At 30.6% G+C, this 12,073-nt stretch overlaps 1 protein-coding gene across 1 annotated transcript; it reads left to right on the plus strand.

Moving 5' to 3' along the window:
• The first annotated feature begins 1,130 nt into the window (after positions 1 to 1,130).
• Positions 1,131 to 3,963, plus strand: LOC145632001 (4-coumarate--CoA ligase-like 1). The gene is made up of 6 exons (XM_081684280.1): positions 1,131 to 1,559; positions 2,225 to 2,815; positions 2,933 to 3,134; positions 3,234 to 3,379; positions 3,520 to 3,587; positions 3,684 to 3,963. Exons 1-6 carry the CDS (start codon positions 1,131 to 1,133, stop codon positions 3,913 to 3,915), a joined length of 1,668 nt encoding a protein of 555 aa, XP_081540406.1. The 3' UTR covers positions 3,916 to 3,963.
• The last annotated feature ends 8,110 nt before the right edge of the window (positions 3,964 to 12,073 follow it).

A 12,073-nucleotide genomic window follows, 5' to 3' on the forward strand; every position in this document is an offset into this window, starting at 1 on the left:
AAGCATTGAAGACTCAAGAGTCATCAAAGACTAGACATAATGGCTAATTTAAGTGGGTGGCATAATTACGTACAATTATTTGGTCAAAAAAGCATATAGATTATGAATGATCAAGACCCTGTCAAAAGAAAAGAGTGATCAACACAATCTTTTTTGGTAAACTACTGAAAAAAATGTGTTTACATTAGTTCACCTCATTTTTCAGCAACTGTACTTCTGTACGGTAATCTTATAATGAGTGTAGTGGGCTTTGGACATGTGTCCAATTTACACATTAAGCCCACTTCATAAGATCATTAACAAAAAGATAGGCCCAACTAATGAACCTTACCAACTTAAAAGTTTAAACTACCAAAAAATATTTAGGATTAAAGCATTTCTACTACTGTTTCATAATGTTCTTTACACTTTTCACCTTTGTTCATTCGTCTTTGTTCTTGCTATAAATTATTGCACTTTTACCCGCTTTACTCTACACAAAAGGAATTTTTTTGTTTTTCATTTACTTATTTTTGCTACATATTACTCCACTTTAACACCCTAGATCTCCAATTTTAAAAAATTGTGGAAACAGAGGTAGTACTTCATATGATTTCCGCGTCAGTGTAAATGATGTTTACTTTTCTTTTATTATTCTCGAAGTGTGACAACTATTATGAGACATCGGAAGTAAACAAATTTTAAGTTCCAAATTTATTTTGAAGCACCTTGATCCATATGGATCTACAATACAAAACATTGCAACCAATTTATAAAAGGCCCAAATCATATAACAAGTCCAAGCTATTATTCATAGTTTTTATTTTTTATTTTTTATTATTTTTTATTTTTTATTTTTTATTTTTTTAATAGAATACAAGTACAATTATTCATTCAATTGAAGGAAGTTTGTACTTGAGGTAAGGTTGAAAGTTAAACTTAACCCAAAACCAAGTATAGAATAAAGAATGTGACTCAACAATACCATACTTGCCAATATAGTTGTTAGCTAAATAATTCATTCATACCATGCATATCATCTTTTCAATCTAATTACTACCCATTAATTTCTACTAGCTAAAATTCTTCCCTTTAAATCCCATTTTCCTCCTCTCAAAAATCAAGCAATTTAAACACTAACAAAAAAAAATATGGGAACACAATTGTTAAACCAAGTCCCCTTAGAGGAAGAAGAGATAATTTTCCGAAGTAAGTTCAAGCCAGTTCCGGTTCCAGAAAACATTAGCTTACCGGATTTTGTGCTCCAAGACGCGGAGTTATACTCCGATCATGTGGCATTTGTTGATGCAATGACGGGAAAGGAATATACTTATGGTCAAGTAACAAGAGACACAAAAAGGTTTGCTAGGGCCTTAAGGTCACTTGGCCTAAGAAAAGGGCACGTTGTTATTGTTGTCCTTCCAAATATGGCAGAATATGCTATTGTTGCTTTAGGTATTATGGCTGCTGGTGGTGTTTTTTCCGGTGCAAATCCGGCAGCACACGTCTCGGAGATTAGCAAGCAAGTTGAGGCCGCTGATGCTAAGCTTATTGTTACCAATGGTACCATATATGAAAAGGTTAGTGTTACCTAAAGTATTATACTTGCATTAATTGATACATAACTATCATAAGTACTTCTTTTGAATTACAGTATAAGGTTAAAAAAAAAAAATGGCTAAAAGGTTAATACTCAATTAGGCATGCTATAAAATATGAGGCAGTTAATAATTAGACTAAATGAGTCAGAAAACATAAAACAATATGACATTGCATAACAGAAATTAGATGGTTTCTTTTTAATACCATTGGCGAACACCAATTTTTTATGGAATTATTACCTGTAAGTCCGGCCTAATTCGGTCTGTCTATTAGCAGACCGAATAATCAGGCCGGCTATATATAAGGGTCAAGTATGCAAACCATATTGAATAATGCAATTTTGACTAACCTAGTCTAGCTCAATCGTGTTTGTAGGCCCAAATAGTGGGTTATGGCTGGGTTAGCCCAATCCGTTATCATTTTTTTTTTCTTGTAACGTACAATAAAATTTAAAGGTCGTATTATTGCAGTTAAAAGAAAAAGAGTTGATTTCGCAATTGAACTAACTCAACATAACTAGTTCAAAGCAATTAAGCAAGCTAGTATACATACAACTCAACATGCTCATTTTAGGCCATGTTTTGATTTTGAGTACAGAATGTATAATATACTAACATTAACAAGTACTAAAAATGCATAACAGGTTAAGGAATTGAGCCTACCAAAAATCATCCTAGGAGAAGAAAGAATTGGAGGAAATTCAGGAGCAATCTACTGGGAAGAACTCCTCCAAGCAGCCGATAAGACGAACATGAACCACTTCTCAGAGCCAATTCAAGAAACTGATCTTTGTGCACTCCCATTTTCATCAGGAACAACAGGAATGTCTAAGGGAGTTATGTTAACTCATCGTAACATCGTCGCAAACCTTTGCTCTACCCTCTTTAGTGTGCCTAAAGAAGCAATAGGCAAAGTTACCATACTTGGTCTAATGCCCTTCTTTCACATATATGGTATCACAGGAATATGTTGTGCTACCCTTAGAAATAAGGGTAAGGTAGTTGTGATGGGGCGGTATGAGCTTCGTACATTTTTACATGCTTTGATAACTTATGAGGTTAATTTTGCACCTATTGTACCACCCATTATATTGGCCTTGGTTAAAAATCCTATTGTTGATGAATTCGATCTCACTAAGATTAAGCTTAAAGCTATCATGACTGCTGCTGCTCCTCTAGCACCCGAAATTCTCAATGCATTTGAGAAGAAATTTCCTGGTGTACAAGTACAAGAGGTACGCTTTTTAAGCTCAAACTTATCAATGTTAAAGAATCAAGTCAAAATTTTAAGCTGATGGTTGAAGCAGCGCAGGATTTATATATTAATTGGTCTATATGTTTGAACTTGCTAGGCATATGGACTGACGGAACATAGTTGTATAACTCTAACTCATGCTGAACCAAGTCAAGAACATGGTGGCATTGCTAAGAGGAACTCAGTAGGGTTCATCCTACCGAATATTGAGGTTAAATTCGTCGATCCTGAGACAGGCCGATCACTCCCTAAGAACACACCCGGTGAGATTTGTGCTAGGAGCCAATGTGTTATGCAAGGTATATATGTACATAATTACTTAGCTTGTAACAAGTTATGTTAATTAATATTGATCAATACTATATAGTACTTAGAAAAAATAAATATAATGTAACAAGGTTATTACAAGAACGACGAGGCAACTCAACAAACTGTGGATAAAGATGGTTGGCTTCATACTGGAGATATTGGATACATAGATGAAGATGGAGATATTTTTATAGTTGACCGTATCAAAGAATTAATTAAAGTCAAAGGCTTTCAAGTAAGTTTTAATTGAACTTGCCTTAACATAACGAATTAAATTTAACGTACAGTTATAGTATAAGGTGCATTAAGTAACGTGTTACAATAATATGCGCAACCATATTATGTTACAATATACGAGTAATATTGGTTTTGTAGGTTGCTCCGGCTGAATTGGAGGCTATCCTTCTCTCTCACCCTTCAATTGAAGATGCAGCTGTGATTCCGTACGTATTTGTTGTTGTTGTGATACGTGAGGTTTCTTAACACGATTAGGACTATTGTTTGTAAGCGTTTTAAAATCTTGTCGAATTTGAATGCAGGGTGCCAGATGAAGATGCAGGGGAGGTTCCAGCTGCTTGTGTAGTAATCAATCGAAATGCCAAAGAAAGTGAAGAGGACATAATGAAATATGTTGCATCAAATGTTGCAAGTTATAAAAGAGTGAGATCAGTTCATTTTATGGAAACAATCCCAAAATCTCCATCTGGGAAAATCATGAGAAGGATCCTCAAGGACAAAATCGCCGAAAAGATCAAGGCTAACACCAAATAAGCTTAGATAAAAGTATCGTTGTACTAAATTGTACCCGTGCTAATGAAAATTGGCGACAAAGAATTTACATGTTTGTGTTATTATAGATGTTTACTACAAAGATTTATCTAAAATTTGTTTCACTTACTTAAAATGATAATTTCATGGGTAATTAAACGAAATCTATCTCTTTTGAGTAAGTCAATTTTTTCTATTAGAAAGCCAATTGACAAATGATGGCTTATAGGGGGATCAATTTCCAATTTAGGGAATGAATCTCAACCTTTCAACACTAGGAAGAGGCATCTTAATTAAACATAATCAATAAATTTATTTAATTAGTTGATTAATTAATGAATAAACAATATCAAGGAAGCGAAAAGGGAGGAATCCAGTTGGATCATTTACCTCAATTGCTAAGCTGTTGACATTATTATCCCAAAGAAGAAAAGAAAGATGTACTTAGAACTATGTCCACGTGATTAAGGACTAACCTAATCATCATGATCAGCATCAATTGGGAGTTTAGGGCCTTGTTTAGTTCAACTTATTTTAGAAAAAAATAAGTTCAGATCAGATTAGACCGAATCAAATCAAATCAGACTAGATCACCACTGATCAAATTAGAAAAGCAAAAATGAGGTGAACCAAACAAAACCCTAACTCTCGACCGTCTCCTATTTACAGCCACACACGTTTGATTGAACATCATTTTTAATGAGCAAAGTTGATATATAACCGATAAATATTTATGAGACGAAATTTTATACGGAGTATTGTATTTTTACATTTAGATTCTTAGTCATTCCCCAGTTAATTTTTGTTTGATTTTGCGAAACCTATCTTCTTTGTCGTTAATTGTTAATTTTAGATGTCGTATGACTTTAATCAATAAAAACTAGTGTCCTTTAGGAGGACTTATAATTTATTTATTTTTGTAAAAAAAACCAATAAATATTTAAATTTGTAGAATTTCTTAAAGCTATTCTAGGAAGAAGAATATCATCATTAATAAATAACCATATGACATCTAAAATAATAATAATAAAGAATTTCTTAAAGCTATTCTAGGTTGCATTATTGAAGGGAATCATTAACGTTATCTAACATATATATATATATTTTTAAAATTAAAAAGGGGTAAAGATTAATAATAATTCAACAAGTTGCTTAGTATAATAATGAATTAACCATAAACGTATCTTAATTAGGAGGCTAATTGAATGAGCTAAAAGAGGAATACTGCCCATAAAACAGTGGGCTAATTAAGAGCTAATACACCTGACAATACGTGGTTAGTCAAATCTTAAGTGGGCTTAATTATAATTAAATCCCACCAATCGCATTTAATTAATTCCAATAACCTGGGCGAACAATGTGAACAAGTACAAGTTGCTTAAAAATTAACATATCATCAGCAAAGTGTACTTACCTAGGATAACATTTCCTCCATCCTAGAGTATCACAAAAAAAAAAGATTCATTAGCCAATTTGATGATTTTAATAATATTATATCCCTATTATTAATTAATTAATTAATTAATTATTGGTAGTTAATTATACTAAAGTTGATAATAATACTCGTACTACATAATGAAAGCACATCAACTATATATCTACCTTTTCCACATGCAAATTAAATCATCTTCATCTATATTAGTTTCACATTTTGTTTTGGCCTTTGGAGGATGGGGTGAGGGAAGGCAAACAAAAAGAGCTACTTACGTATGTAGATTGAATATTGGTCTAGAATTAGGGCATGCGGTTCATTTCATCTTGTTTTTGTTAAATTGAAATTATTTTTTCTGAATTGAAATTATTTTTATTGAGCTGAAATTAAGTTTACTGAATTGGAATTATTTTTGCTGAACTAGATTTATTTTTACCGATTCTCTTATATATTTCTTCTTTAAAGGTACTTATTTTTACTGAACTGAATATTTTTTTTTTAAGGTGGAATGAAGGGCTTTAGTAGTCACGCAGCCTCACGCTCATTCGTGTAATCGTTTATTATTTGAAATTTTTCAAAAATAAAAGTGTTTCCTTTCTCTAGCATGGTAATGATTTATTATCAAACTTCTCAATATTTAATTTGTGTCACACACATATGATTAGATTTCTAGCTGACCACTGTTACATAGTGTCATCTCATTAAATCAAAATGTGTAAATTTTTTTTTCATGAATTAAACAGCGTGATAACTAATTGTTTAAGGACAAGTGAACTTTGAACTATATACGTACGTAGTAATAGACTAATAGTATATGATACCCCATAATCTTTACTAGAAAAAAACAATTCTAAAAGTATGGTAATTTCAAAATATTGGAAAATTCCACTTACGAAAGTGATCATGATTATTATATATATTCAAAGTTTGGATTGGACTTTTTATGCTCTTGAAATAATAAAAATGGAAATCTATAATTTAATGGTAGTATTTTACATTAGTGGAACTTGGAATTAATTAGGTCAAAATACTTACAATATATATATATAGAAGTATATATATGATATCTTGTTGAGATACTTCATTAGGTAAAAAACAAGCATCCCTAATTTCGTTGTAAATTGTAGCCTAACCACATATTAATATATAAAGATCAAGTCCATTAACTATAAATATGTCTTAAAATCTAAACTATTGAAATTGTTACAAGCAGTGCACCAATCAACATGGTCAACTTACTCGTTAAAGACCTACCAATATTGCACCTAATTTGCAATTATTTATTATAAAAGTTATAAATATTTCATTTATTTAGTAATTCATATCAAATCACTCCATTCAAGAATCAAGAATGAAACCAATGTTTTGTTCAAGTTTTCATGTAACATGAAGAATTCCAATTGTGTTAAAAAAATGTGTTTAAAACTAAATAAGTTTATAGGTTAATTTTGTAAGATAAATTTAGGCAAATTAAAATTAAGTTTGAATGGTTTGGATGTAAGGAGTAACATTCTTCAGACAAAATAATTAAGTTACAAAATCACACATAATCACAAGGACAAATAAATATTTTGATGATTTTCCAATAATTTTAAAGGTTATAATAAATTAAATAAGTTGAAGATAATGCAGTCATAGACCATAATAAGTCAAATATGTAGCACAACATAGTGACATACATAACTCATTATTATTACTATATAATATATATCATGATTGATTTTGTGTTTTCATTTAAGATTAGAAATGTTATGATTGATTATTTTGAGTAATTGTAGTACTTAAACATATAATACTAATAAATTTTCCTTTTTCTTAAATGGAAACAAAATTGAAAGGATGTTAATTATTGAAATAGCATATGAAATTATAATGCCAAGCAATCGGACCCCCTTTGCCAATTTCATTCACTTCTTGTTGTCGTATTAAATCTTCCATGCCACAACAAACAAGGTTAATTTTATTTGGTTGTATATTTGTGGTTTTATTGAACATTACCTGAAATTATTTGTTTCTGGATAATAACTTGTTGTCAAATCACTACTATATTTTTGGCCCACTTTTTTTTTTTTTTTTTTTTTTTTTTTTTTTTTGAATAGCAAAAATATTTCATTAATTAAAAGTCATACGACATCTACAATAGAGATTCGATGTTAACAAATACATAAGATATTGAATCAAATAAAATTTTCCTTCATAAAAACTACAATCGTCGAGTAGATCTTGCATTGCGGAGCATCTCCCACTTATATCGTTGAAAATTACAGCCTTGTTGGAGAGACAATCTAACGATCCTTTGTAGCCGTGAGGATGTTTTCCTTCTGATTCATATGTTCGTATTCGAAAACTTGATAACGTTTTCACCAACGAAATAATTGCACGACAATCCATTAGATTTGCTACCATGAATTCAAAACTAAGAAATTTCTCCCTCGAAAAGAGGAGATAAACCTTGTCTTTCGAAGGAGGTCGAAAAACTCTTGTCTTTCGAAGGAGATCTAAATCCTTTCTTTCGAGGGAGAAAAGTTCCTCCCAAAAGGAGGAAGCATTATTATAAACCTGAAAAACCAATAAAGAAACAAAGATTGGGGCTTTCCACCGATTAAAATCGATGGAAGCCCCTTCAAAATTCAACAATGGAGGCTAGGGTTTTGGAGAGAGAAAGGAGGAAAAAGGAGGAGAGGCTCTTTTTTTTTTTTTTTTTTTTTTAATAAAGAAACAATATTAATGCATTTTTATCAATACTTAAAAGTACCGTAAATTTATTTTTTTTTACAACCGCGATTAAACAAAAAAAAAAAAAAAAAAAAAAAAACTAATTTGAAAAGCTATGTAATAATAAATTAACCCTACACATATTAGCAATATCTATCATAGTATGATTCAATATAGAGTAGGCGGATTTAAAAACTCCGATATGAACTTTGACCTGTGGATTAGCTAGAGAAAATGTGGATGGTTACTAGCTACGTTGGCTGATGTCTTGGGGGTGATATTCAAGAAGTAAGATTGAACTTCATCTACATCATTGCTACCATTATTTGCAAGCGTATTTAATTATATTTCTAAAAAAAATATCATGCTTGCTTTATGTTGTACAAGAAGTGATCAATGTTTTCCTAATTCGAAATATGTACTACTAAATTGTCATTTAATAATAATATTTGATTAATTTAAAGTCAATGAAACATCAAATCATCTTAACAATGCGTGTAGTAAAGCCAACCTATTATCAAGCCGGCCTATAAAATCAAATCATCAATACAAGTATTGTTAATAATAAATTATAAAAATATTCTACACAATTATTATCTTTATTTCTATTCGAATGGACAATAATCTATCAAAACAAGAAATCTATTGAAAAGAAGACTGATGTAACTCTAATTTAGACCTACAAACCTAAATATTCAACTAAAAATCAAGAGGTTAGGTAGTGGTACCACCATTTTTTACAAGGTTTTGAATGCACCCAAGATATAAATATAAATGAACGATGAAGATAAGCCACTCTTATGTGCATCAAGTGCAATTGTGGATGAGACAACAGGTAGAAGCCAATTGAAATAGAGTGATGATAAAGAAAATAAATGGAGTAGGGTTCACAACTAAATTAAATTGTTGATAATAAGGTTCAATATAAATAAATAAAAAATAATAATTGATCCATAAAAATTCTTTTAAAAAAAAAATTAAAGTAAAAAAAAATAAAAGGGCTGTGACTCACAGCCACTGACAAAATGAGTCAGCCACACATGATTCTTCCACATGTCCCTATCTAAAAAAATGCATCACAAATTGCATGATTTTTATTTTTTCTATAGATAACCTTTTTCCATCTCTCAATCACTCAACTTTGGCTTTTGCAACCCTTTGATTTTACTGTGTAGGCCCCTCCACCTGATTACTCCCTTTTTCCCTCAAAAGGCAAAGAGATCAACCCATTATTAGTAATAATTCTTAAACATATATTGGCATGCATTTTTGTAAATGACAAATGTAACCTCGAGCACAAGTAGTAATAATATGTCAAAGTACGATGTATTCAAAATTTGTTAATTTTTCATTGAAGTTGCATGGACATTGGACACTCTAGATGGCATTGTTTGTTTTTTTTTTAATCATGTGTTGTGTTCTAGCTACCTAATTTTGCTTTTCTGGATATCTTATCTTATTTGAAGTTATATCTTATTCCTTCCGTTTGTTTTAAGTGAAACATTTCTACTAGTTATGTATGTGAATGCAAAACTTTGACTAATAATATCTTTAATTATCAATAAACTGAAATTATAACAATTGAATATTAATAAAGTATTCATTGAACCGATTGCAGCAAGCAATTACAGAAGACACTTTTTCTTATGTATAAATCACCAACATTAGTCAAAATGAATTATGTAAACAATGCGCTTTAACATAATAAAGAAGGAAATCTTAAACCTATTTTAATTATTGTAATTTGAGCTTCAATAACCCTTAGCATAACTTATTTTTCTTAAACTAACATATAAAATATGAAATAAGTGTTAACAACGTTTTATCCGTTGTTTATTTCTATAGTCAGCTTTGCTTGTGATAAACTGGATTTACCATAAGAACCTCTAGTTACTTAAAATGAACAATTTGGAAAATATAATGCTAAAGTACTACTAACAAAAAAATGTACTGGTAATATCATCCTTTAAGGACATGTTCGGCAAAATGTAGCCGTAAAGGTAGCTGTTAGTTGTTGTTACATATAAAATCAATATTTTTTCCTAAGACTATAGATAAAATTTTCAACAGCTACCTCTAATTTCAAAAGCTAATATTTCTAATTAACTTTTGATAAAAGTTACCCCAATTACTATATTACCAAACACTGATTTTTTTTGTTAAAAGCTACGTTACTCAAAAACCACTGTCGAATATGCCAAAATTTTGTTAGTTACGCAATTGCATCAATTTTTTAGAAAGATGCCTAGTAAAAGGCATTTAGGAACACAAATTCTTGACGATTAAGGCGGACTTTCATTAACAAACTTATTGTAAAATGGGTTAAAGTTACCCTAACTATCTAACCTACTACAAAAGTTACCATTTTTTAACATGAATTTTATCGTTAAAAAAACATTTATAATAATTATAATGTATTAGATTAATTATGTTAGTTTTCATACCATATACAAAGTGTAAACAACAGGAAGATATCTTCGTATCCAGATTTGGTTCCGCCACTAATAATGAAAGCTTCAAGTTAGGAGAGAGAAAATAAGAGTGTCGATTCAGGGGTTACTTGCCACCGTCACTAACGGGAAATTTCCATCCGTTAAAATAATCCGTACAATTAACATAATACTAATATCTACCGTGTATGGCCCGCAACAGCGACTGATTGACAAAATTTCGTCAATCAGGCTGATTGCCTGGGTCTGACTCAATAAACTAATTGTGGGGTAGGTAGTTTAGGTATGATTTTAAAGGGGGTACAAGTGTTATTTCCCCATAAGTTACTGAACAAGCTAATTGAAAAAACTCTTAAAATGAGTTTTTAGAAAAAGAGCTTATTTTTTGTGGAATAAGCTCTTAAGATAAACTTCTCATCAAACACCTTAAATTAACTTATTTAATAATCAATAAGCTAATGTTGGTAAAAAAAAAGCTATTTACCAAATATAGCCATTACTTTTTTTGTTGGTCTTGGGTTAAGGGTGTAAACAATAGGAAATTTTGTGTAGATTTACCCTAAAGATAGGTTCATTTGTGAACAACTACCCATTTTTATTTTATTTGTTTAGAAATACCCACAAGTTTGAAAATGTTTGGGTAGCACTACCCATTCACATTTTCCGTCCAATTAAGACGTTACTGGAGCCAACTTTTTTCACTTTTGCCACCCAATTAAATCCCTCGATTTGTTTAAAGGTTTTAATTAACCTAATTAATTAGGGTTTTAATTAGAATTCACTTTAGGGTTCATGAGTTTAGTAATATTTGGGGATCTTGATTTATAAGGTTTTGAGGTTTAATTGAATTGGGGTTTTCGCTTATTTTAGCATTAATTGACCATTGTAATTGATAAAAGTGAAAATTTGGGCAAAATAACGTTTTAATTGGACGAAAAACGTTAATGGGTAGTGTCACCCAAACATTTTCAAACTTGCGGGTAGTTCTAAACAAATAAAAAAAAATGGATAACTGTTCACAAATGACCTTATCCTTAGGTAGGGTAGTTCTACACAAAATTTTCTGAACAATATTTCAAACTATACATATAAGAAAGGAATAAAAATATACAATAACAATATTTCATTGATTTGTCGTGGATTACAATTCTTGTATACTTTTCATTACTCTCTCAAAAGGTTAAAATTTTGAAATGTGTTTATAATACGTAGCCTTGTCGACTTATTTCATATTATATGCTTATAATGCATGTTTGACAACAGGGAGATGAAGTCTTTGTGACTTAGGGCTTGTTCTGTTCGGTTTAATTTTAGTTCAATATAGTTTAGTTAAAATCAGTTCAGTTCAATTGAATTGTTTTCAGTAAATCTGGACAGACCCTTATTACATTTGAGTCTTGTTAAACCCTAAGAACAACCTTTTATATATAGAGAGTTATATAGTAATAAACAAGATGACTATAAATTACAACGCGTTTTGTGTGCGGCTGACCACATCATATGACCACTTATAAAAGAATAAAGTAATTCTTATAACATTGACTAGGTAACCTTTATAATATCG

This window comes from Chenopodium album, chromosome 1, assembly GCF_948465745.1.
Source record: "Chenopodium album chromosome 1, dcCheAlbu1.1, whole genome shotgun sequence".
In the NCBI taxonomy this organism is placed as follows: Eukaryota; Viridiplantae; Streptophyta; class Magnoliopsida; order Caryophyllales; family Amaranthaceae; genus Chenopodium; species Chenopodium album.